At 54.2% G+C, this 22,731-nt stretch overlaps 3 protein-coding genes across 3 annotated transcripts; all 3 read left to right on the top strand.

Moving 5' to 3' along the window:
• Positions 1 to 7,926: 7,926 nt before the first annotated feature.
• LOC141970486 (feather keratin Cos1-2-like) lies at positions 7,927 to 8,232 on the top strand. Its single transcript, XM_074927142.1, has one exon. The coding sequence runs from the start codon at positions 7,927 to 7,929 to the stop codon at positions 8,230 to 8,232; it is 306 nt and encodes a 101-aa protein (XP_074783243.1).
• A 6,477-nt stretch (positions 8,233 to 14,709) lies between these two features.
• Positions 14,710 to 22,158, top strand: LOC141970374 (feather keratin Cos1-1/Cos1-3/Cos2-1-like). Its single transcript, XM_074926941.1, has 3 exons — positions 14,710 to 14,744; positions 21,434 to 21,533; positions 21,829 to 22,158. The coding sequence occupies exons 1-3, from the start codon at positions 14,710 to 14,712 to the stop codon at positions 22,156 to 22,158; spliced, it is 465 nt and encodes a 154-aa protein (XP_074783042.1).
• On the top strand, positions 14,751 to 15,468 carry LOC141970375 (feather keratin Cos1-1/Cos1-3/Cos2-1-like; the record flags this gene model as incomplete). Its single annotated transcript, XM_074926942.1, has 2 exons — positions 14,751 to 14,843; positions 15,139 to 15,468. Coding segments are annotated over 2 exons (423 nt in total), but the record flags the coding sequence as incomplete, so codon positions are not given.
• Positions 22,159 to 22,731: the final 573 nt, after the last annotated feature.

Genomic DNA, 22,731 nt, shown 5'->3' with positions numbered 1-22,731 from the left:
GGAATCTGGTTGCCCCTCTCCCTCTGTGCTGATGGATCCCTTCTGGGATCTCCACCATGGCCAATGGGCACAGACATTTGGCAGCTGCTGGTGGTCTCTCTGCTCTGGCTGCCTCCCCTCAAAGTGAACTCGTTTCCCTCTCTCAGAATCATTAAAGCTTTCTGCATCCCAGCCTCTGTCTCCACATCATTCTTTGGTTGGTGGACATTGTGTCAACTTGCTGAGGAATAAACGCATTGGCATGACCGGTGGGGTTGGGGCGAGAAGTTTCATCATTCGGAGAGGAAGGGGAGGATGGGACACATGGCAGTCGGGCACCTTCTGGCATTGTCACTTGGAGCTGAAGATGACATCTTGGCCACAGACACTTGGGACCTCCTGGAGAAGGATCTTGACCTACAGATCCCTGCATGCAGGGGGGAAACAGAACTGCCAGGAGTGAGCCGGTGGCAGTTGCCCCAGGAAGGCCATAAGGCTGAGATACTGGAAGTGCTTGTCAAGACCAACCTGGCCATTTGCTGAGAGAGAGAGAGTCAGAAAAGCACCTCCCAGCCCCGAGATAACAGAGCTGCCAGAAACGACTCTGTTGGGGGAGCAAAGGAAGGAGCCTGGAAGAGAAAATCTGTTCTTCCTGTGCCTGAAATGCTCCTTCTGGGTTTCTTCCTTTACTGGAAGAAACACCAGTGGCTCCCTCAACCAAGAACATTCTCAGCATCTCCACAGTGAGGGGCCCTCGGGGTCTGTGGGTGTCCCAGTGGTGGGAAGAGGCTGTTCCCGGTCAGCTGGCAGTGGAGTCCTCACCCCCCCAGCTAGAATCACCTGCTCTTCTGCACAGCCCCTGCCGGGCCATCTGGGAGGTCAGGGGTTTTGCATCGTCCCCTGAGGTCCTTCAGCTCTCTGGAGACACTGCTGTTTCTTCTGGGAAGAGAAGTCTCCTCTGTTTCTCCCAGGTCTCCCATTTCTTTCCTCAACAAAGCTTCTCCCCCAAGTCCCCAGAAATATCAGATGAGCCCTGCTGTGCAGCAGCCCAGGGGCTTTGCCTGTGTCCTGCTCTGCTGGTATAAACTACAGACTGAGAGGAACTTGCCTTCAGCGTGGCAGCTGAATGCCACAAAACCAAAGGCAATAAAGAGAACAAACTCCATAGGGAAAAGGGCGATGGGTCAACAGGAACAGGATGAGGGATCAGTGGGTCACCCCCCTACACACACAGGGAGCCCATGGGGCACCCCCTGGAGCGCTGCACTGCGAGGGGTGGGGTACAGGGCAGCCCTGCACCCCAGAGCTGAAAGGGCATGCAAAGGGATGGGGGGTGGGCAGGTGGAGACCCCTGCTGCCACCCCCTTCCCAGATCAACTCCCGAGTGATCCCATCCACTAGTCACAACAAAGATAACTTCCTGTTCATTTTGATTAAGTCTCATATAGTCTTTGCTCCAGAAAACCTCCACAATGAGGTGAATAACGATCCAGGTAATGATAATGGCAACAATAAGCACATTCTCGTGGAAGTGCTGTACCTCTTCATGCTGTAAAATAAGGTTTCCAGAGAAGTGGAGGGTCCTTATTTCAACAGAGCCTTTCCCAGGTGGAGAAGCAGGCTGAAGCTTACCCTCCCACAAGCTCCTGAGATGGATCTGCTTTCTGAGGCTTTGCAGCAGACGTAAGAGCTGTACAGGAAGATGAGGATTTCTGCAGTTCGACTGAGAGGAGAAAAAGAGTCATAATCCTCAACCGGCAACTGTCCTTGCTGACCCCAGGGCCACATCACTGGCAGTCTCTCCTTCCTTTATGTTTGTGACTCCTCTCTCAACATCCCTAATACTTTCTTTGTCTGACTTTCTGCACCTGGCTCCATCATAGGGTCTGCCCCACACCTCCCTCAGCCCGCCTCTAGGATGTAGCTCTCTGACACCTGGAGAATGACACTCCAAGCCCTGCAGATCCCGACTGTCCCGTTTAAATCCTCCAGGCAGAATCAGCTTTCGCCTCTACCCAAACCAAAGCACCTCAGGGGCCAGTGGATCTCCCTGCCTGCCTGTAGTGGCCCACAGTAACCAGAAGGTGATTGTTCCTGGAGGAGTTAGGGATCGTCCGCATGGCAGCTGACCTGAGCAGGCACGGACACGTGCTGTGCTGTGCCCTAAATATCACTTGGCGCTCAGCAATGATGCCACAAACATGTGGCACAAACCCTTGGTCCTCTGAGGTAAACGCTACGTGTATTGGAGCCCTGCTTCCTGAGAAGGCCCGACATCGCCTGTTAATGGGAAGTAGAGGATAAATCTGTTTTCTTTTTGCTTCCGCACACAGACCTTTACTTTGCTTTGCTTACATTAAACCAGCTTTTCTTTTACCCACAAGGGGTTGGGTTTTTTTCCTATCTTATTTTCTTTCCCTCCCAACAGATATTGTTTATAGGCTTAATTCATAGAGCACAGGAGCTCTAGGAACAATTCTGACAGTTCCACGCAGTATGCACAGGTGCTCGAGGAACAGTACTGACATTTTAAGCATCTTAGACAGGCTAGGTAACGAGAAGCTAGACATAGATTAACTGTATGTTAAATAGAACATTTTGAGTCTTTTCTCAGAAGTCTAGAAGTGAACTATGATGAAGATTGCTCAGAAGATACGTAACCATGATGACCAAAGACTGCATCAATGAGCAGTGGTGTCCGAAGAAGAATTGGTACAGAATGATGAGAACTACTTGAAACAGTGGAATACAGTGGACTCTGGAAATTGATGATGAATTGAGAGCTGAAAGTTCCTGGAAAATCACCAAAGACAATTTCTGTTGTATGTTATATCATGTATATAGGGGGTGATTTTGGGAGCTGTTGCCACTCACCGAGGTGCTGGCTCCACTCTGAACTCTTAATAAAGCAAGCCTAGAGATACCCACAGTCTGGTGAAATCCTTTAACGGTGACAGAGCGACTTGGTGGGTACCTGGCTCAATGCCAAGGTCAAACCACCACACCTATACCCTCTGATGTCACGCAACACTCACATTTGTTCATCCCCCAAACACGAGCACGGGCCCTCAGCCCATCTAATAGCCCTGCCTGGAGCCTGGGCCCTCTCACCCAGCACCTGGGGCTCCTCCTTCTCTCTGGCTAGGCCAGCCTGATGTTCACTAGCAAAACGATGTGTGAAATCACCCACTGCCACCATCATCCCCACACTCTTGGGTCCCTCAAACCTTACCATGGCTTGGTAATATCAGCCTGTCTAGCAGCCATGAGCGGGCCCTGGGCTCCCTTACCCACCTCTGTCTCAGACTTTAGATACAGATTTCTGCCCACTCACTCAAATATGCTGCCAGTTCCACATACGCACCCATGACCATCAGGGTCATTTCTCAAAGAAGAATGAGAAACACGCTGAGGTCCCTCCAGTCACTCGTTCCTAGACCTGCCACGCGTACACGTGCAGTGTGGTCCCTGCAGTTGCTGACAGCAAGATGTATGACCCCTCGGCCAGGTTCTTCCTTCTCCAGTTGCTGGCACCCAGACCTTGCTCACACTCCAGTCCCTCCAGATGCTGGCGCAGAGGGTGATAGGCCCTGTGACCTGTGACCCTTCTCCAGGTGCTGGCACTTAGATCTTTCAGCACACGGCCTGGTGATTCAGCTACTGGCCCCCAGGCCTGCAATCCCTATGGGCATTGGTTGCTTGTCCAGTTACTGACACCCACCTCTCTCTTTCACACCAGTCTCTCCAGTTACTGCACTCAGACCTTGCAGCACTCACACAGGGGAAAGGGAGTGAAGTTAGTCAGTAGGATGGTTAGAAAACCATTTCACAAGACGTGGGGACAGTAGTGATCAGGCACAGGCATCATCCCAACATGTGCCCTGACTGAGCCCTGCTTCTGTGCTGTTGGCTCCTTTGTCCTTCCTCCTCTCTACCGACTCCCCTTACTCCTCCCCAGTCCCCTCTTGCCCACCACCTTTGACCCTTCCCCTAAGCATTCCTTCAGAACTCTTGTCTAGTCCTGCAGGACCCCCTCAAACATCCCAAATCCTCATGTTCCTCTCCTCACTTCTTGTCACTTACAAAGCTCAGCCTCAAGCACTTCAAAGCTTCCCCTGCAGTTCCCTGATGGCCCATCAATTAGAGGCTGAAGAGCTCTGGTCTCCCTCCTTGTCTCCCTCATCACTCCCTGAGGGACTGCTGTCATTGTGTGCCTTGATTATCACTTTCCCTTTGACTTGTTCTTCCCTTTGAAAGGGAAGGGGACTTGATCAGACAGCCCTAATGAACTGGGTGCTTTCGGCTTTCAAATGCCCTGACAGGACCCTCTGGGGAAGTTCCTCAGGTGTGCAACTTCCTCAAGAAGCTCAAAGGCTCCTGTCCCCTGAAACAATTGGTTCTCTTGAGTCAAGGCTTTGGGGTGAAACCCCATGGCAATTCTGGGGAGTCCCTAGAGCTGAAAGAGGCCTGAAAAGCAGGGGCACAGCTCAAGGGTTGAACAGAAAATCTTGTCCAGTACCTGGTTGATGGGCCTTTGACACATGTTGGGGCTCTCACTGATCCCCAGTTGCAGACCTAGGAAAACATCTTCCTTCTTCTGGCTTTTTTTTTTTTTTTTTTTTTTTTCCCCAGAAGATTAAACCACAGGAGCAGTCATGGGTTTTGGCATTAGCCTCCTCCTCCAACGGCGGTCATTGGTGCATGCAGAGGAAGAGTAACATTGGGAAAAGCAGCTGGGATATTTCTCCTGAATAATCGCTGCTATGTCCCTCTCATTTTCAGCAGCTCAGGATTGTTCCTGAATCTGCTGTGGCAATGCACCCTCGTGGCAAGGAAGGCCAACAGCAGCCTGGGCTGCAGTAGGAAGAGCATCGCCAGCAGGACAAGGGGCCTGATCCTTCCTCTCTACTCAGCGCTGCTGCGGCCACCTCTGGAGTGCTGGGTCCAGTTCTGGGCTCCCCAGTACAAGAAAGAGAGCTGAATGAGCCCAGCAAAATGGTGCAGGGACTGGAGCATCTTTCCTGTGAGGACAGGCTGAGCGGGCTGGCAGTGTTCAGCCTGGGAAGAGAAGGCTCGAGGGGGATCTTGGCAGTGTCTGTAAATACCTGATGGGAGGGAATGAAGAAGAGACTCTTCTCAGCAGTGCCCACTGACAGGAGCAGAGGTAGTGCACACCAGTTTAAAAACCCAACCTAACACGGTCCTGGGCAACCTGCTCTATCTGACCCAGCTTGAACAGGGGCTGCATGATCTCAGAAGGTGCCTTCCAACGCTACCAGTTCTGTGATTCATTGCAATATGCCCAGATTTTCTCCCTGCTGCACAGGCTGGGCAGGCAGAGACCCAGCCTCCCCCCCGCGCCAGGGGGCAGTTCCTGGGCAGGCTGAGCTCAGAGCTACACCCAAGCAGTGGTGGGGAGGGAGTCGCTCCCCAGCACACACCCTCCCCTTCCTGCGCAGTGCTGCACAATGGGGGCACAGATGAGGACTCGGCACGCAGAGACAGAGAGCGCTGTCCTGGAGCTCGGCATCCCCCACGTGCAGAAGCACCTGGGAGTCCTCTCAGACAGCACAGAGGAGAACCTCCCTGAATCCACACCAGTTTTGTACTCACTCACCCCCAGCAGCATTGGACGGGACTGCTTTGGGAGCTGCTGGTACCAGTAGAAGTCTGGGTTGGAATTGCTGGTGGAGAAACCCAAGTTGAGTGTTGTGTGGTGTCCTGCCTGGATGGTCCTTTCTGGAGGGCACTGGAGCACAGAGTCCTTCTGCGTGTGACGCGTAAAGCCAGACGGGAATTTCAGCACTCCCTGCATTGACCCATCCTTCTCCTGATGATTTTGGCCATTCCTACACGGGCTGAAAGCATTTTGTCAAACGTGTCTGGGAGAGGAGTTTCCATTTCTAGTGTTGGACTCTAGCCTAGCAGCTCTCTCTTTCTCAAAACACCTGTGCAAAACAACCCCTAGAAAGGCACTTGTGAACGCTCACAGGGGTGTGCAGAGTCTTACTCCTCCCTCCATTCCCATCACAGCTGACATCTCCCTGACGATTTTCCATTCCCTCCTGCGGTCCCTGCTCTGCCTACAGAATCAGTCCCAGTTCCCTGCAGAGTCACAACTCAAATTTCCCTTTCCAAGGGGAAAGGAAGGAGTGGCTGTGATGAACTTCTGCCATCCAGGGCCCAGCCAGACACAGGGGCCTGCATCCACTTCTCTCAGAGTTGCAGACACGCACCTTTGCATTCCTCCTTGTCTCTCGGTAGTGTCTGAAGGAGGCAGAAGCAGGAACAGCCAAAAGCATCTGGAAGCAGGAGCCTAACTCCCTGTCCCCACAGGGATTTTCGCTCCCTTCTCCCCAGAGCACAGATGAGGCCCTTCATGGGAAATGTCTTGGGGAACAGCAGATGCTGTAAACATCCCAGCCAGAGTCAGAGACACGACCTCTCTGTGCCTGGAGGTCATCCAGCACAACCCTCTGCTCCACTGACATGTCATCCTCATCTCTCCAGGTAGCACAGATGACTCTGCCTGGAGATGACACCTCTGAGAAGAGTGAGAAGAGAGGACCATGTTAGGAACTCGGGGGTGTTTCTGCCTACAGGGGGATTGGACTCTTTATGGAATGCAGTGGAAAAGCATTCGGGGACTGTGCAAGGTTGTGCACGGGTTGTTTAGGGGAAGCAGCAGGGACACAGAAATAGAAGGAGCAAGGCAGTCTGTCCTGGAGCAGGCATAGGAGGAGAGCTGGAAGCAGGGACAAGAGGGGCTGATCCCCTGTGACCATGAGGCTGATCCATGTGCGGGACTGGACATACTTGTTGCTCTAGCTTGTTTGTCCCCCTGCCAGTAGTTCCCTGCAAACAGAGTTACAAAAACAGTCTGGGAAATGCAGCAGGGCTGATCCTTCACTCTGTGCTTCGGAAGCCTCTGACCACAGGCTTTGAAGAGCTCTGTTGGTTACTTGAGCCACACAGGGTTCCCTGGGGATTGCCTGGAATCTCTTTCCCAAGGCGTCCTTCCAGGTCTTACTAAGCTCAGACCTTCAGCCCTTCACAACTAAAGGAAATGACCATCAGGGTGAGCTAAGGAGGAAAGGAAAGAGATGGAAAAGACGTGGCACATCCTCATACATGGGAACCCACTGCATCCAACTGAGAATGTCTGAAGCTTCTTCCTGGGAATTCCACTTCAAAAGAGCCCCGCCAGAATGATCCAGGCAGACATCATTTGTGTCCTCTGGAAACATGCCGCACTTAAGCTGTCTTGTGCCAGCACTGCTGCATTCCTGCCCTAGAAATCCTGGGGCCTTTCATCCCAGCGCTCAGAACAAGCCTCCACTGGGCAATGGGCATGGCACAGACCTGGCAATGAAAAGGAGCAGTGCAGGAAAGGAAAGCACAACCCATATCATTAGCTGCGATGGTTTGCATTCAAGATGAGCTTGTCAGAAAATGGTTACCTCTGCAAAGGGTGCCTCTGGTCCTGCGGCAGTGAAGGGCAGGTATAAAAGGCAGCCCAAGTCCCTGCTCTCTCATGCCCTTCTCTTGGCTCCTTCTGCTTGGGAACCAGGTGAGTCTGAAGCCCCTTCTCCTCCTCTTCCATAGGGAGATCTGCACTTGGGAGACCTCCCAGCTGATATTGCTCTGTCCTGTCCTGGGGTCTGGATCTTCTTGTCATGACAAAGGGAAGTGGGGACACGATCTGCTTAGAGAGAGGCTGGGATGTGACTGAGGGGACATTTGGTTTATGAATTAGGAGAGAACCTCCCTGGGCCATGCTGCTCTTCATACGGCAATGAAGACCATGTGGCTCCCACAACAATTCCCTGTCCCCACTGAGCAGTGGCCTTGGCTCCTTGGTGACAGGGTAACCAGGCAGCTCCTCACCCACCCTTGTGCTCTGCTTCCTCCCTGCTTCTACCCAGGTGCACCTCCACCCTCAGAGACATGTCCTGCTACGACCAGTGCCTGCCATGCCGGCCCTGCGGCCCGACCCCGCTGGCCAACAGCTGCAATGAGCCCTGTGTCAGGCAGTGCCAGGACTCCACCGTGGCCATCCAGCCCTCCCCCGTGGTGGTGACCCTGCCCGGCCCCATCCTCAGCTCCTTCCCACAGAACACCATTGTGGGCTCCTCCACCTCCGCTGCCGTTGGCAGCATCCTCAGCTGTGACGGAGTGCCCATCAACTCTGGGGGCTTTGACCTCTCCTGCATTACCAGCCGCTACTCCGGCAGGAGATGCCCCCCCTGTTAAAGGTGCCTGGCATACATAGCTCTTGGGAAGTCTCCCTAAGATCTCTGGACATGGTGCTGGACAAAGGATAAATCTTCAGGCCTTTGCTTTCACAGGAATTGAACTTCTCCAGCTCCTCCAGAAGATGATGGCAGGAAGGGGCCAGCCTGTGCTCTTTGGAAAGATGGCCTATGTCTTTCCTTCCATTTTTCCACCTACCTCTTTTTCTCTCTTTTCATTCTTCTGCTCCCCTGGACTTCAAGGCTCTTCAAAGCCATCCTGCACTCTGCAAGAAAGGCAGGTGGATGCCGTGCATAAACATTATCATGGCCGGGGGCCGCAGCCTCTCTCTGGCTGCTCGTGATCCCTGCACTGAAGGCTTGTGCTTGGAGTGACCTCGATTTCCTTTTTAGACTCAGTAAAGGTTTCTACATCTCAGCCTGGGCCTCCGGGTGGTCCTTTCCTCCATGTGTACTCTCCCAAGCAGTTCAGGGAGAATGACTTTGATCTTAGCAGGGAATAGGATGAAGGTATAAGGGCGCCCTTCACGACATCCAGAAGATTGGCAGGTTGGGACACAATGCAGAATCCTCTTTGGGGTGCTGTCCTGTGGCACTATGCAAAACATCCCCAGGTACCCCAGAGCAAGGGGCAATAAGCCTTTGCCTTGCAATGTCTCTGCCCAGAAATACCCTCTCAGGTCCTGCAAAAATCTCTGCTGTCCCAAGGTGATAGCTAGGACTCTGTGGGAGGCCATGGAGACAAGCCACCCTGCAAGCTCATAGGACTGGTGTGCCTCCTGCTCTGGTGAGTGCTGTGCTGGGGAAGAGGACAGAAGACATCCCCAAAAGATGGCAGGAGTGTGGATGAGCGGAATAGACTCAGGGATGCCCCTTGGTTTCACTCCCACCTTCTTGTCTCCTCCACTGCTCAGTCTAGAGCCACGTCCAGCACACATGATGGCAGGCAGCAGGATCGCTCCCCCATGCAACCCTACCCCATCCCTACGGCACTTGGCAGGGCCCAGGCTTTGGCAGGCATGTAGGGCTGACATCATTTCACGAGTCAGTATCGGGATTAAGCACACTGGGTCACACACAGGAGTCCCTGGTAACCCAGTACCCCCATGGGTACACGATCTGTGCAAGAGATGATCACTGTAGTCCCTCTGAGATGTGGAGGTGACAATGGGACACACTCAGCATTATCGTTGTCTACAGCAGGAAACATTTGTTTACAAGCATCCCTCTTTTCTGACTGATGTTTTTGGGCACTGGTTTGATCAAAAGCACATCTGAGGCCTCAGTCAGGAAGATGAACAGAACACATCCATCCATCCATCCATCCATCCATCCATCCATCCATCAATCCATCCATCCATCCAAAGGCCCCTGAAATAATTGCCCTTTTCCCAGCTGGGGATTTGAAATGTGGGCACAGGTCTTTCTCTTCTGCAGGGCCAGGTTGCCAAGTCCTCTGTTGACATGCCCTCTTCTTGCCTGATTGTCTAAAGGCGAATCCGGGTGGCAGAGTTATCAAGGCACTGCTCCTATCTCCTCTGGGAATAAGGTTGATGGGGACTGTGTAAGCTGAGCTCTGCAGGTCCCAGTACCACAAAACATCTGTTCCCTGTGCACATGTGTTGGGAATCCCTGCTTTTTCGTCATCAATTCACAGTTTATAGATGGTGGGTAACTGGGTCGATGGCAGCATGACACAGAGTGGCAGTACAGAAAGTTAGGCCCTCCAGTGTCCCACGTTCCTGTTCCTTCCCATGGCATGCTCCGGGCGTTCATCTTCTCTGAGTTTCCGTGCAGGACATCTGGCTTCATTATTAATGCAGAGGTTTAGGTATATTTTTTCTCTGTGATAGTCCGAAATTTCTTTTTCAACCTCCACCCTCAGTTCAAGGTAGCAATTAAAAGGCTGGCACTTCTCCGTCATCTACAGTTCGCTGAATGTAGGGGAGGAGCTGCCGAAGGCAAAGCTGAGCTCACAACAGGGGCTGGGACACAAAGGGCCCAGCAGTCCAGGGGAGGTTCCCTGCACATTCTTCCTGCTGGAGATGTGGGGGGGACCCACTGAACCTGTCCATCCCTTTGGCCACTGGACACATTCTTGCCATGTCCCTCCTCCCCTCCTCCCACACGAGACCTGCACTGCTGCCACTGGGTGAATTGCCAGTATCTGACAAGACAGTTCCTTACCTTGCCTGGGACTCTGGGAGACCCCCATTCTCTCCCACCCCCAGGCAGCCCCAGGACACAAGCACCGCTCCTGTCTTGGGGATGCAGTTGCACATTCAGGCACCTGCTCAACCACACAGCACACACTGAGGCATCCCCCACTGCACCTCTGAGCCAGGCTGGGCAATAGCTTTACTTCTGGCGTGCTTGTCCCAGCACTGGCCATGCCCAAGCATCATAGTAAAAATGGTGCAAAAAGGGTGACCTGGGAGAAGAGGACAACAAAGCCCACTGCCCACACTCCCAGCGCTGGAAGCAAATAGACTTCCTTCATCATGGTAACGTTTTTTAGACAGTGATTTGTATATGGTGAAATCAGGGTCAAAGGACATGGCTGAAAGGATCAGGGACTCAGTCATAGCCAAGAAGAAGTGGAAAAAACCTACTGTGCCAGGCAGCAGGAACCACAAATGGTAGTTCTGGTGACAAGGAAAGTCTCCAGCATTTTGGGGACAATGGTTGTGGCACAGCAGATCTCCAAGAAGGAAAGACTGCTACGGGAGAAATGCGTGGGGATCCTCAGGGGCTGCTCCCGCAGAGACAGTGCTGAGCCTCTTCCAGCCATGGTTAGGAGAGACGAACAAGGCTATGTACCACCTGGGGAGGTCACCCTGTCCTTGCTTGATTCCATTTGCGTTTCCTTCAGGGTAACAGACTGCAGGAACAGCTTTGTCAAGTCCAGAAGGAATCGGTTACCCAGGCAAGAGGGAGGAACCAACGGAGTGCTCAGGTAAATCCTTTATCTCTGTTGGTGTCAGAGGAATAAAATCAACCCCTGCTGCGAGGCCAGGTAACCAGTTTATCCCAGATGAAGGTCTGGCCCTGCCAGGGTGGAGGAGCAGGTGGTAGACCACAGGAAAGAGAACCTGGCAGTGCTCTGACAAACATTTCTGGTTTGTGGGAATGGGCCTTTGCCCTGTAAGGGCTGATTCCTGTTGCAGCTCGTTCTATGTCTGGTAATTCCTGGGTGCATTGGCTGCCCCATCCCTAATTGCCTACTTCAAATGCCCAAGGAGCCTGTTAGTGGAGATCTTATCACATGGCCTTGGGAAGGGAAAGACACAAAGTGGCAGCTGCCAAGGTGTTTGCACAATGGAGCTAAGCTACAATAAGACACCCAATAAGCTGAGCATCCCTCTGGTGACAATGAGGGTCAGTTTATTCATGTCACCATGAAATCCCGATGCCATGTCGTCATGTGAAGGACCTACAGCAGTCACTTTGGCTTCAGGAGAACCAGCCTGACATGGGGAATCTGTGCCCTCTGTGATGCATTTCTGAGACAATGCTGGCAGGCCTTTACAGACAGGCCAGAGGATGCCACATCACAGAGAATGCTCTGAGCCCTTTCTGGGGAAGCAAAAGATCCTTGTGGGAAACACCTTCCTCCCCCCGCCTTGCACAGACCATCTGACTCTCCCTCTGTAGCACTGACCAAGTGCAGCTCTTTGCTTCCTTCAGAAGCACAGATGCACAGCAGCTGTCAGTGAGAAGAGGTGTTGAGCCCAGACATTGACTCCAAGGAGCACCTCGAGTCCTCCAGGGGTGCAAATCACGGAGAGACACTATCAGGAGCATCTGTGTAGCTGTTTCTCCTGTAGATCCTAAGGCACAAGACAGAGGAGATGGGCTTGGGGACTGGGAGTGATCCTCTGGCATGCTGGAAAGGTGTATGAGGTTTCCACGGTGTTGTCCTTCCAAGCACAGGATGAACAAACAGCCATCTGCAATGTCAGACATAACGATGATCATGCCTTGAAGATCGCAAGGTCACAAGTTTCATAGAAGGTGCAAAGAGCTCATCAAGCTTGGCAAGAGGAGAAAAGAGGCTGAGAGGAAGACAGACAGCACTTGCGAGTTACCCTCTAGCAGCTGGGGAAAACCCTGGGAAAGCAAGAGGAATGATCAGAGTGAGAAGAGATTTGCTGAAGCTTGAAAAAAAATTTCCTGAAGGTAGAAGTGAAGACAGGACAAAGGCAGATAAAAGCGTTTACGAAGAAGCTGAAATCGGAAGCTGAAGCAAGGCAAAGAGTTTGGTGGTAATGGCAGTGGTGTTATTTTGTCTGTATTCTCAGAAAAAGACCTTCTGCAAAATTGGCTTCTGGCATGGGAAAGGAGACCTCAGGGCTGTGACAAAGTGGTAGAAAATTGAGGTCTCCGGTTCCTGATGTATATTTGGTCAGCTGTTGGCAAGATCCTGACACAGCCTGGAAGGCTTGGTGGGGACAGTCAGAGCCTGCAGGCCTTGGGGGAGTTGTCCCTTCAAACCTTTGCAGTAGCTGGAGTCTTGGGATGTCCCAAGAGGGGTTTAGCCCAGACACAATGCAGCAGCCAAGTGCAGGCAATGCAGGCAGGGAATGGGGACGGAGAGGGAGGAGAGGCAGGCATCAGGGAAAGAGAGTCCCAAGCCCTGAGCTGGGGCATGTGGGTCAGCAAGAATGGTTGCCAGGGTGAGTACAATGCCCAGCAAGGTGAGCACAGAGGGGAGAAAGGAAGGGAGGAAGGAGAGGGAATATAGCTCTGCAGTGACTGGGAGTTCCCCGAGGATGACCGCTGAGCTTTTTGTATCATTTCCATCCTCTGTTGATTTGCAGGCCTGTGTAAGGTGGTAACAATTTGAAAAATGCTACAGGAGTAGAAAGGGGCAGAGGTCTTTCTGGTGCCAGATACACCTCATGCTGTCAGTCCTGCTATTCCCCACCCAGCACATCACATGTTGTGCCTCACTCAGGCCCAACGGTGTCTCACCAACATCAGCCTCAGCCAATGCCTGCTCTGGCTGCAGTATTCATGCGTCTAGAGAGTAAATATACGTGCCCCCCGAGAGACCATCATGTGGCAGCCTATGTCCTTCCAGCTGAGGCAGCTGCCCTACAGATGGTCAGGCTGGAGGCTGACCTGGAGATGTGCCTCTTCCTAATGTTGCCCTGCTCTAAGTAACGCTACACAGAGCCAGGAGAGTGATGTTCCTCTCACTTCCTCTCATGTTATTGCCAGCAGTCTCACCCCAAGAAAGAGTACAATAAACTCAGCTCCTTGCTGATGTCAGGAGCAAGGAAAGGAGAGTCCAGACCCACTGCTGACCCGGCAGCAAAACCCCAATATCGCTGTGGCTCAGCAAAACAGCAGCTGCACTCACTGCGCCTTTCTGTTCCCAGCTGCTTTCTGGGACCTGTGATCCCCAGAACAGATTTCAAGGGAAGAGCATTGGGGAAATCTTGATCTTGACAAGGCGAGGATGGTGAGGAGCTTCTCATGGCAAAGGTTTCCTCTGTCCGACATCACCTTGGTATTCTGGGCTCGGACAGCTGCCAGTAGCAAGACGTGACAAAGAGAAACTGCACTTGGAGGAAGTAAAAGTCCTCAGAGGACCTGATTCTGGTGCTGGTGCTGAAGCTCCTGCTGATGTTGGTGCCGGTGTTGGTGCCACTGTTAGTGCTTCACCTTCACCCCTGACACACATGTCTGGTCCTACCCACATCAGTTTCTCTGGCTGTAGCCCCGGCTCATCTCCTGGTATCCCACAAGACACAGTAATAAACCTCTGCATACCTGTGCCCGGGCTGGTCAAGCCACCAGGTGCTGGATGGGAACCATGCAAAAGTTTGTATGCTCGCATAAAACCAGGAGATCATCAGCAACGGGGGACTCTGCTGAGGGGACTCTGCTCGGGACCACACTGGCAGAACCGTCCTCAGGTACCCCCGGGAAGGACCGGGCCCCAGACATGCTCCTGGTCTCGCCTGAGGGCCTGCAAAGACTACACAGAGAAGGGGAACAGGCAAATGAGCCCAGCAAAATTGTCCTCAGAGCAGCGTTAGTGTTGCAGCAGGGTCAAACCCTCCCAGCAGAAGCCCCCCTGTGTGCATCAATGAGCAACCTTCAGAGAGAGATGTGGGGAGCAAGAGAAAAGCGTGTGGCATGTCCTCTCGCACGGGAGCCCTTGGGCACACTCGGACAAGAACCTTGAGAGCGGTGCCCATTTCCTGACAACTTTGCCACAAGCCATCCCCCAGGAGTGGCCCCGGTGCACATCACCTGGCCGCACGGGATGCCACCAGCACTTGCGCCGAGTCTTCCAACTGCGCTGACGTGTTTCTGTCCCGGAAATCCTTGGGGCTCTCATCCCGGCAGAAGCTTACAGAAGCCTTTGGATGGGCAAGCACGTGGCATAAGCCAGGAAATGAAAAAGCAGCCGTGCAGGAAGCCAGGACACAGCCCCTACCATTAGCTGGGATGGTTTGCATTTGGCATGAGCTTGTCAGAAAATTATTACTTGTGCAAAGGGTGCCTCTGGGCCTGAGGCAGTGCAGGACTACTATAAAAGACAGCCCTGCGCTCTGCTCTCTCATCCGCTTCTCTCGCCTCCTGCTCCTTGGGAATCAGGTGAGTGTGAAGCCTCTTGTCCTCTCCTCCTCCTTCAAGATCAGGTCTTTCCTCGCTGGATGTCTCAGCGGATGGGGGTTGTCCTAGCCCAGGGCTGGGAGCTGCTTCTCGTGGGAGAGGGAAGGGGAGAGAAGGTCTCGTGCAGAGAGGGGCTGGGACTGCGCTGAGGTGGCTCCTGGGCTTTGAGCTGGGCAGCGTACGCTGGGCCAGGAGGTGCCTTGGCTCCTCTGCAGTTGGGTGCAGTGCGGCTTCTCACGTGCTCCCGTTTCCTGCTTCCCCCTGCCCTCTCTCCCAGGTGCACCTCCGGCCCCGAGACATGTCCTGCTGCAACCCGTGTGTGCCCTGCTGCCAGCCCTGCGGCCCGACCCCGCTGGCCAACAGCTGCAATGAGCCCTGTGTCAGGCAGTGCCAGGACTCCACCGTCGTCATCGAGCCCTCCCCCGTGGTGGTGACCCTGCCCGGCCCCATCCTCAGCTCCTTCCCACAGAACACCGCTGTGGGCTCCTCCACCTCCGCTGCCGTTGGCCGCATCCTCAGCTGTGACGGAGTGCCCATCAACTCTGGGGGCTTTGACCTCTCCTGCATTACCAGCCGCTACTGTGGCAGAAGGTGCCCCCCCTGCTAAAGGCGCTGGTGACACCCTTGGGCAAGAACCTCCCATCACCTCAGAACATGGTGCTGGACAGGAGATAGAGCTTCGTGGCCTCGTATGAAGAGCTTCTGACCACTCTTTCCTTCCTCCACTCTCCTCTCTCTCTCTTGCCTTGCCTGGCACCACCTCCCAACGCCAGCCGAGCAGGGCCCTGTTGGCCTCCCTCCTCCTGCAGGACAGGCCGACAGACACCCTGCAGGAGCTCCGCCGCATCTCGGTGCCTGCCACGGGCGCTCCATGTCAGCCTCCTCCTTTCCTTCTTTAGACTCATTAAAGTCGTGCTGCATCCAAGCCTGGGCCTCCGAGTCCTCCTTCCTTCTGAGGCAACTCTTTCCGAAGGCTTTCCCTTGCAGCTATGGGAGACATCCCTGGCTACTCCACAGCCAATGGCCATGAGTCAGAACGTGGCTCCAAAGGGTGGCAGGAGTGGGGATGGGAAACAACAATGCCTGCGGACAGCCCCACAACCTCACCTCCCCATTCCCCTCCCCTACATCACCCGATCTAGCGTCCGTGGCCAGCGCACGTGGGCACAGGCAGATGAGACAGGAACCCAGCTGCTGTCCAGACGTGCAGGCCTGAGGGAATTCACGAGTTAGGATTGGTAGCAGCCACACACAGGCTACGCAGCGCAGTCCCCACTCCCTGTTAACCCAACACCCCCAAAAGGCTCTCACGTGTCCCTCTTCCCTGTGCCACCAACTTGCAGCTTCACTATTAATGCCAGCGCTTAGATATGCGTTTCGGTGCTGCTTGAAAACTTACTGTCAGACCTTGGCGTTCAGCCCCGGGAAATGCTCTAAATCCTGGCATTCCTCAGGTGTCCGTGGTCTCCTGGGTGCAGAAAAGGAACTCCTGTAGGCATCGCTGAGCTCAGAATCGCAGCTCGGTCACTCAGCACCCCGTGAACTACGTCAGCTTCCACTCGTGCTCCTCCTGCCCACATTCCACGGCAGAGACACCATCTTCCTCCACCTCACCAGGCACTGGGCACCTTCTTGCTTTGCCCAGAGAGCAAGGCTTCGCCACTTCCTAAGGAGACCTGCTGCCCCAGCCCTGGGGTCACTTGCCAGCACCCAGGCATCTCCCGTCCCTCTTCTCTGTGCGCGTCACCCCCACGGGCAGCTCCATGGGTCAAGCATCTGTTGTGCCCTACGGAGACGGCGGTGCAGCACAGGTACCAACCCATCCACGGCAAAGTCGCTGGGGATGACCCTGCCTGGACTCAGCTTCCCGGGCTCCTCAAGGCCTCCGCGGCAGGGCCAGACCAAGCTCCGCTCACACCACCACTGCTCCTCACATGCAGGCCAGGGCCTTCCCAGCTCTGCAGTCTTTGCGCTTGCAAGCCTGCAGTATACGTCTCGCTAGGTGAACAAGGCTAAGAGACAAAAAGGTTATGAGCCATGCAGCACCCCATTTTCTCCGAAAAGCTTGTTGGTCTTGATTGCAATACACCCTTCCAGCGAGGAGAGTTTTCCTGCTATCCCATCTAAAGCTCCCCTGGCACAACTTGAAGCCCTTTCTTCTCTGCCCATCGCTCGCTACCTGGGAAAAGAGATGGACCCCCACCTTGCTACAACCTCCTTCCAGCTAGAAGAGAGCAAAAGGGTCTCTCCCCGGAGCCTCCTTTTCTCCAGACTAAGCACGTCCTCTTCCCTCTATCATGAAGACCGTAGTTGGAGATTTCAGCAAGTGTGACTCGGAGGAGGAGAGAACGCTGCCAGTGCCTTTGCCCAAGGGAGCTAAACTATGGTGAGACACCCACTAAGCTGAGCATCCTTCTGGAGCAATTAGCTCGTTCAGGAAAACATGGAATTCATTTATCATCTTGTCAAGGGAAAGACCCAGACCTGTCACTTGCTCTTTGGGGGAACCTGCCTGACGGGGGCAGGAGAAATCTCCTGAGCTAGAGCCCAGAGATGACTCCTCCTCGCCTTCCCACCCATCTCCAGAAAGGGGGGGGGGGGGGGGGGGGCATGGCATGCATCCAAGGGCAAGGACAGCTGGGGCAAGTCCTCTGTTCTTCCGTCACACCTGTACAGCGCCCCGTGCAGCCCCAACGGTCCGTTGCACAGATTTGCAGGGCTGAGGTGTCTCGCAGAGTGCACATCGCCAACTCCCATCAGACAGTCACCTCCAGGACAGCCCACAGATACCCATCGCTCGAGCCACTGCTTCCCTAGGGGGACCGTGTCCCACGCAGGAGCCGTGTTACAGCCAAGCAAACAAGTAAGAGGGAAAGAGAAGCAGTAGAAAAGAACAAGGAACAGAGAGAGTACAGAAGAAGGAAGCTCTTATGGCCCGACCCCAACTCCCTGTACTGTCTCTTGCCTCACCAAAGGGACTGATTTGTTATAACCTGCGGTGACCACAAGTGGAATGCAGACTAGGAACGGGGAAGAGACATGTCTGGAGCGAAGCTTCTGCTGGGGAAGGGGCATGAAATGTGTGCTTGCCTAAGTGTTTTAAATGTTTGTCATCTTTGTTTCCCAACACCCAAACCAGTACGTCAATATTTAAAGTTCAGTTCCCCAAGTCAAGTTTCTTTTGCCTCCAAGAGTAGCTGGTGAGTAATTTCCCTGTCTTTCTTTTGACCCACAAGTTTTCTTGCTCTTGCTCTTGCTATTTACTGCCTCATCCCGCCGAGGCAAGGGGAGCTAGTGAGCTGCTGTGTGGGTGCTGGACTGTTAGCTGGGGCCCGCCCAGCACAAGCACTGGGGCACATTCCCCACGAGGGCACACTTGGCCCCAGCGCTCGTGAGCCCACCATACATCTGCTGCCTGAGCCCTCCGAGCAGGCACCTCAGCAGCTGGAGGGGCTGCCTTCTTGCTCAGCCGCTCTGACATGTCTGGCCACGGGGCAGGGGGAAGGCAACTTCTGGAACCTTTATGTCACTTTGCTGAGAACACAGCAGCTTTGTTGTGCAGAGGAAGATGATGGATCAACAGTCTGTTGGAGATAGCGTGAGAAACTTCAGTCCTAGCAGTCCAGCCATATCTGTCAGATACATTCTGGGGATCTTACTCTACGTGTTTCTGGCCGTCCTGCTGGACCTGTGTCTTGAGTCCCCCCACACCTCCGAGAACGTTGTAGCAGCGCGGCAGAAAACTGCCTGTAATAGTCTTGAACTGGCTTTGTCTTTGGTGGGGAAGGGCGGCAGAAGGCCGAGTGAACCCACTTCACTCACAGACACTGCAAACTGTGTCATCCTTAACTTTGCCTTTGCTCTCTCTTCCTTTTTTTCCTTGTCGTGCCTATAAATAGGGGAAGGAAAGACTTGGACGGCTTCCCCGTAGATCAGCTGCCACAGACAAAGTCCGAGGAAAGAGGGAAATAACATCTTGGTATTGTCCAGGTTTTCTCTGTCTCCCCCTTCAGACAAGAGAAACCCAGTCTGTGTCGCCCAGCATTGACACGCATCCGATTATTAACAGCGATCGGATGAAGCCGTGACAATCTGGAGTGCAATGGTGGTGTAAGTGTCTGTCTCTGTGTAGGCACAGAGGTAACGTACGTCTTTGCAGAGCATAGTACTTGGACAGCTACAAGGAACAAAAGCAAATCGATGGAAGTCTCAAAATATTTCCCACGGTACCTTGTTCTTCCGTAGAGTGCAAACACTGCAGGAACTGAGAAGGCTGCACCTTCATGCTCTACATTCTAAGGACAGCTCACAGCACCTGCGCACTCATGATGCTTCGGGGATATGTAAAAATCGCTCCGTGGCGCATAAGCAGAACTTGCTTTGCTATGGGGATTACAAAACACTGCATACACGTGTGCTGTGTGAAACTGGAGGGGGCTTGGTGTGCACAGCATCATTCCTGGTGTCCCAGACTCAGCAATGGGCATTTCCGCTTGTCCCAGAAACACAACCTTCTGCAGCCGTGGCAGTACGAGAGTGAGGCCTTGTTCTGTGCAGAGAAGCCAGGGGTGGTCCCAGAGCCCCTAGGAAGATGACCAGGCCACTAGACAGCTGGAATGATTCATGTCACTATTGCTCAGGTATCTGAGGGCATCTCCAACCACCAAGGAGTTGCTGAACACCCTCTGTGGGAGGATGCCTGGCCCCTGAGAAGATGGGGCCATTCATACCCCTGTGGCTGTAGACAGGATGTTTGAGCGACCCTCGATCCAAAGTACCTCCCCTTCCTGGCAAGGGAGGTAGAGAGGCTGGAAAGCCCTGGGGTGGACTCCCATCAGGCTCACTGCAAGAGAAATGTGGAGAGACAGAAATGGGAGGGTCGGTGCCACCAAAGGGGCTCAGGTCCAAGAAACATCAGGAGAAGGACCAGAGGGAGTGTCCAAGAAGTGCCTGGGGAAGAGAAGAGGAAGGGCTCAAAAGTAAAAGTCCCCCCAGCAAGAAGGGGTGAAGGGCCTTGCTTGTAGAGCACGGGGGGCAATTCCTTCCTGGGCATGCTCAAAGCTCAGGTGCCAAGTTCCCCAGCAGCTCTGCGGAGCAGCTCAGCAGTGACTGGCACAGAGACCCTGGGCAGTAAGCGTCCCACCACGGCACAGCCTTTTTATGCTCCTCACTGTGCCACGCTCTCAGGACGTGAACCACAGAGCTCCGGAGCCAGCAGCAGAGTCTCCTTGGCTGCACACGCCCTGCCCAGCCGTGAGCTGTTCCCGAGGACAGAGGAGCTCCCCAGGCGGTGCAGTGAAACCCAGTCTCTGCACCGTACTGGCAGCCGTGCGGAAGAGGCTGGACTCGAGGAGTTAGTGAGCCGGAGAAACCCGCCTCTTCTTGCTTGGGCCTTGCACTTCAGGCCTGAGAAGCCCCGCTGCTGGCAGGAGGACCACTGTAAGGGCACCTGCTGCAGTGCCCCATGCTGGTCTGTGCTGCACACCAGCGGCTGTTAGGACAGAAATAATGCCCCAGCCTGTCAGGAGAAGACATGTGGTCTGGTTTGTTACACAGAATAAATGGCACCTCCACGTGAGAGGGAGCAGGAACGGCTCCACCATCAGGAGCTGCACAGGGAGCCTTGGGAACATCTGTCGGGGCACCATCTGCTGCTGCCGCACAGATGTGGGGTTTCCAGCATCTGAAGAGATGGAAGATTTACCCAGTATCTATACTGCTATTTTTAATTTTCTCTTACTAAAAGAGCTTTTTGGTTTTGTCATTTGTTGTGACATGGGTGAAAGAATCTCGTGGGTCAAGATAAAGGCAGGGACAGCAGTTACCAGTTATGCAAGTCATAATCATGCAAAACTCTGTATGCTCACATAAAGCCGGCATAGAGTCAAGCACAAACGAAGAAACATGTGCAGGAATACAACAACCAACAGCTGGGGACACTTCTGAGGAGATGCTGGGGACCACACTGGCAGAACCGTCCTCAGGTACCCCCGGGAAGGACCGGGCCCCAGACATGCTCCTGGTCTCACCTGAGGGCCTGCAAAGACTACACAGAGAAGGGGAACAGGCAAATGAGCCCAGCAAAATTGTCCTCAGAGCAGCGTTAGTGTTGCAGCAGGGTCAAACCCTCCCAGCAGAAGCCCCCCTGTGTGCATCACTGAGCAACCTTCAGAGAGAGATGTGGGGAGCAAGAGAAAAGCGTGTGGCATGTCCTCTCGCACGGGAGTCCTTGGGCACACTCGGACAAGAACCTTGAGAGCGGTGCCCATTTCCTGACAACTTTGCCACAAGCCATCCCCCAGGAGTGGCCCCGGTGCACATCACCTGGCCGCACGGGATGCCACCAGCACTTGAGCCGAGTCTTCCAACTGCGCTGACGTGTTTCTGTCCCGGAAATCCTTGGGGCTCTCATCCCGGCAGAAGCTTACAGAAGCCTTTGGATGGGCAAGCACGTGGCATAAGCCAGGAAATGAAAAAGCAGCCGTGCAGGAAGCCAGGACACAGCCCCTACCATTAGCTGGGATGGTTTCCATTTGGCATGAGCTTGTCAGAAAATTATTACTTGTGCAAAGGGTGCCTCTGGGCCTGAGGCAGTGCAGGACTACTATAAAAGACAGCCCTGCGCTCTGCTCTCTCATCCGCTTCTCTCGCCTCCTGCTCCTTGGGAATCAGGTGAGTGTGAAGCCTCTTGTCCTCTCCTCCTCCTTCAAGATCAGGTCTTTCCTCGCTGGATGTCTCAGCGGATGGGGGTTGTCCTAGCCCAGGGCTGGGAGCTGCTTCTCGTGGGAGAGGGAAGGGGAGAGAAGGTCTCGTGCAGAGAGGGGCTGGGACTGCGCTGAGGTGGCTCCTGGGCTTTGAGCTGGGCAGCGTACGCTGGGCCAGGAGGTGCCTTGGCTCCTCTGCAGTTGGGTGCAGTGCGGCTTCTCACGTGCTCCCGTTTCCTGCTTCCCCCTGCCCTCTCTCCCAGGTGCACCTCCGGCCCCGAGACATGTCCTGCTGCAACCCGTGTGTGCCCTGCTGCCAGCCCTGCGGCCCGACCCCGCTGGCCAACAGCTGCAATGAGCCCTGTGTCAGGCAGTGCCAGGACTCCACCGTCGTCATCGAGCCCTCCCCCGTGGTGGTGACCCTGCCCGGCCCCATCCTCAGCTCCTTCCCACAGAACACCGTTGTGGGCTCCTCCACCTCCGCTGCCGTTGGCCGCATCCTCAGCTGTGACGGAGTGCCCATCAACTCTGGGGGCTTTGACCTCTCCTGCATTACCAGCCGCTACTGTGGCAGAAGGTGCCCCCCCTGCTAAAGGGGCTGGCAAATCCCAAGGGAGACACCTTGAGGTGCAGGGCTCAGCATCAGTCATTTCGATGCTCTTTTCAGGATAGCTGAACGTCTTTGAATTTCTCTCCCTTTTCTTTGCTTCAATGGCAGTAACATGTCTCCAAGACCAGCCTGTTGGGGATCACCTACCTCCTCTCCCTCTATGGGACAGGCAGATGGACATCATGCAAGAACTTCTCCACAGCCAACACCACCATCTCTTGATTTCCCCTGGGGCTCCCTGCACTGCTGTCCTCCCCTTGGAGTGACTTTGTTTCCCTCTTTTGACTCATTAAATTTATGCTGCATTCAAGCCTGCCATCCGTGTCGTCCTTCCCATTGTAGACATTCCTCAAGCTGCCAAAGGGGAAGGGTCTTGCTCTGGGGGAAAAGGGGGTGAGGGCACCAGAAGACCCTTCTCCATTCACAGCGAACGGGAGGCTGGGACATCCTGCAGTGGCTCCTCTTGTAGCCACCATCCCCTGGAGCTGAGAAAGTCACCCCTGGCTGCTCTGCTGCCAGTGACCATCAGGCTGTGCCTTGCTGTGTCTCTGCCCAC

This window comes from Athene noctua, chromosome 25 (genome assembly GCF_965140245.1).
Source record: "Athene noctua chromosome 25, bAthNoc1.hap1.1, whole genome shotgun sequence".
NCBI lineage: Eukaryota > Metazoa > Chordata > Aves > Strigiformes > Strigidae > Athene > Athene noctua.
Note: the sequence above shows the minus strand (reverse complement) of the source record. Positions and strands in the feature narration are given on the sequence as shown.

What these genes read in the sequence shown, in the direction of transcription:
- LOC141970486 (XM_074927142.1), top strand. Translation starts at nt 7,927, where the DNA reads ATGTCCTGCTACGACCAGTGCCTGCCATGCCGGCCCTGCGGCCCGACC.
- LOC141970374 (XM_074926941.1), top strand. Translation starts at nt 14,710, where the DNA reads ATGAGCTTGTCAGAAAATTATTACTTGTGCAAAGG. An exon ending in AATTATTACTTGTGCAAAGG is followed by an intron (nt 14,745 to 21,433) that starts GTGCCTCTGGGC and finishes ACTTGTGCAAAG; the next exon opens with GGTGCCTCTGGGCCTGAGGC. An exon ending in TCCTGCTCCTTGGGAATCAG is followed by an intron (nt 21,534 to 21,828) that starts GTGAGTGTGAAG and finishes CCTCTCTCCCAG; the next exon opens with GTGCACCTCCGGCCCCGAGA.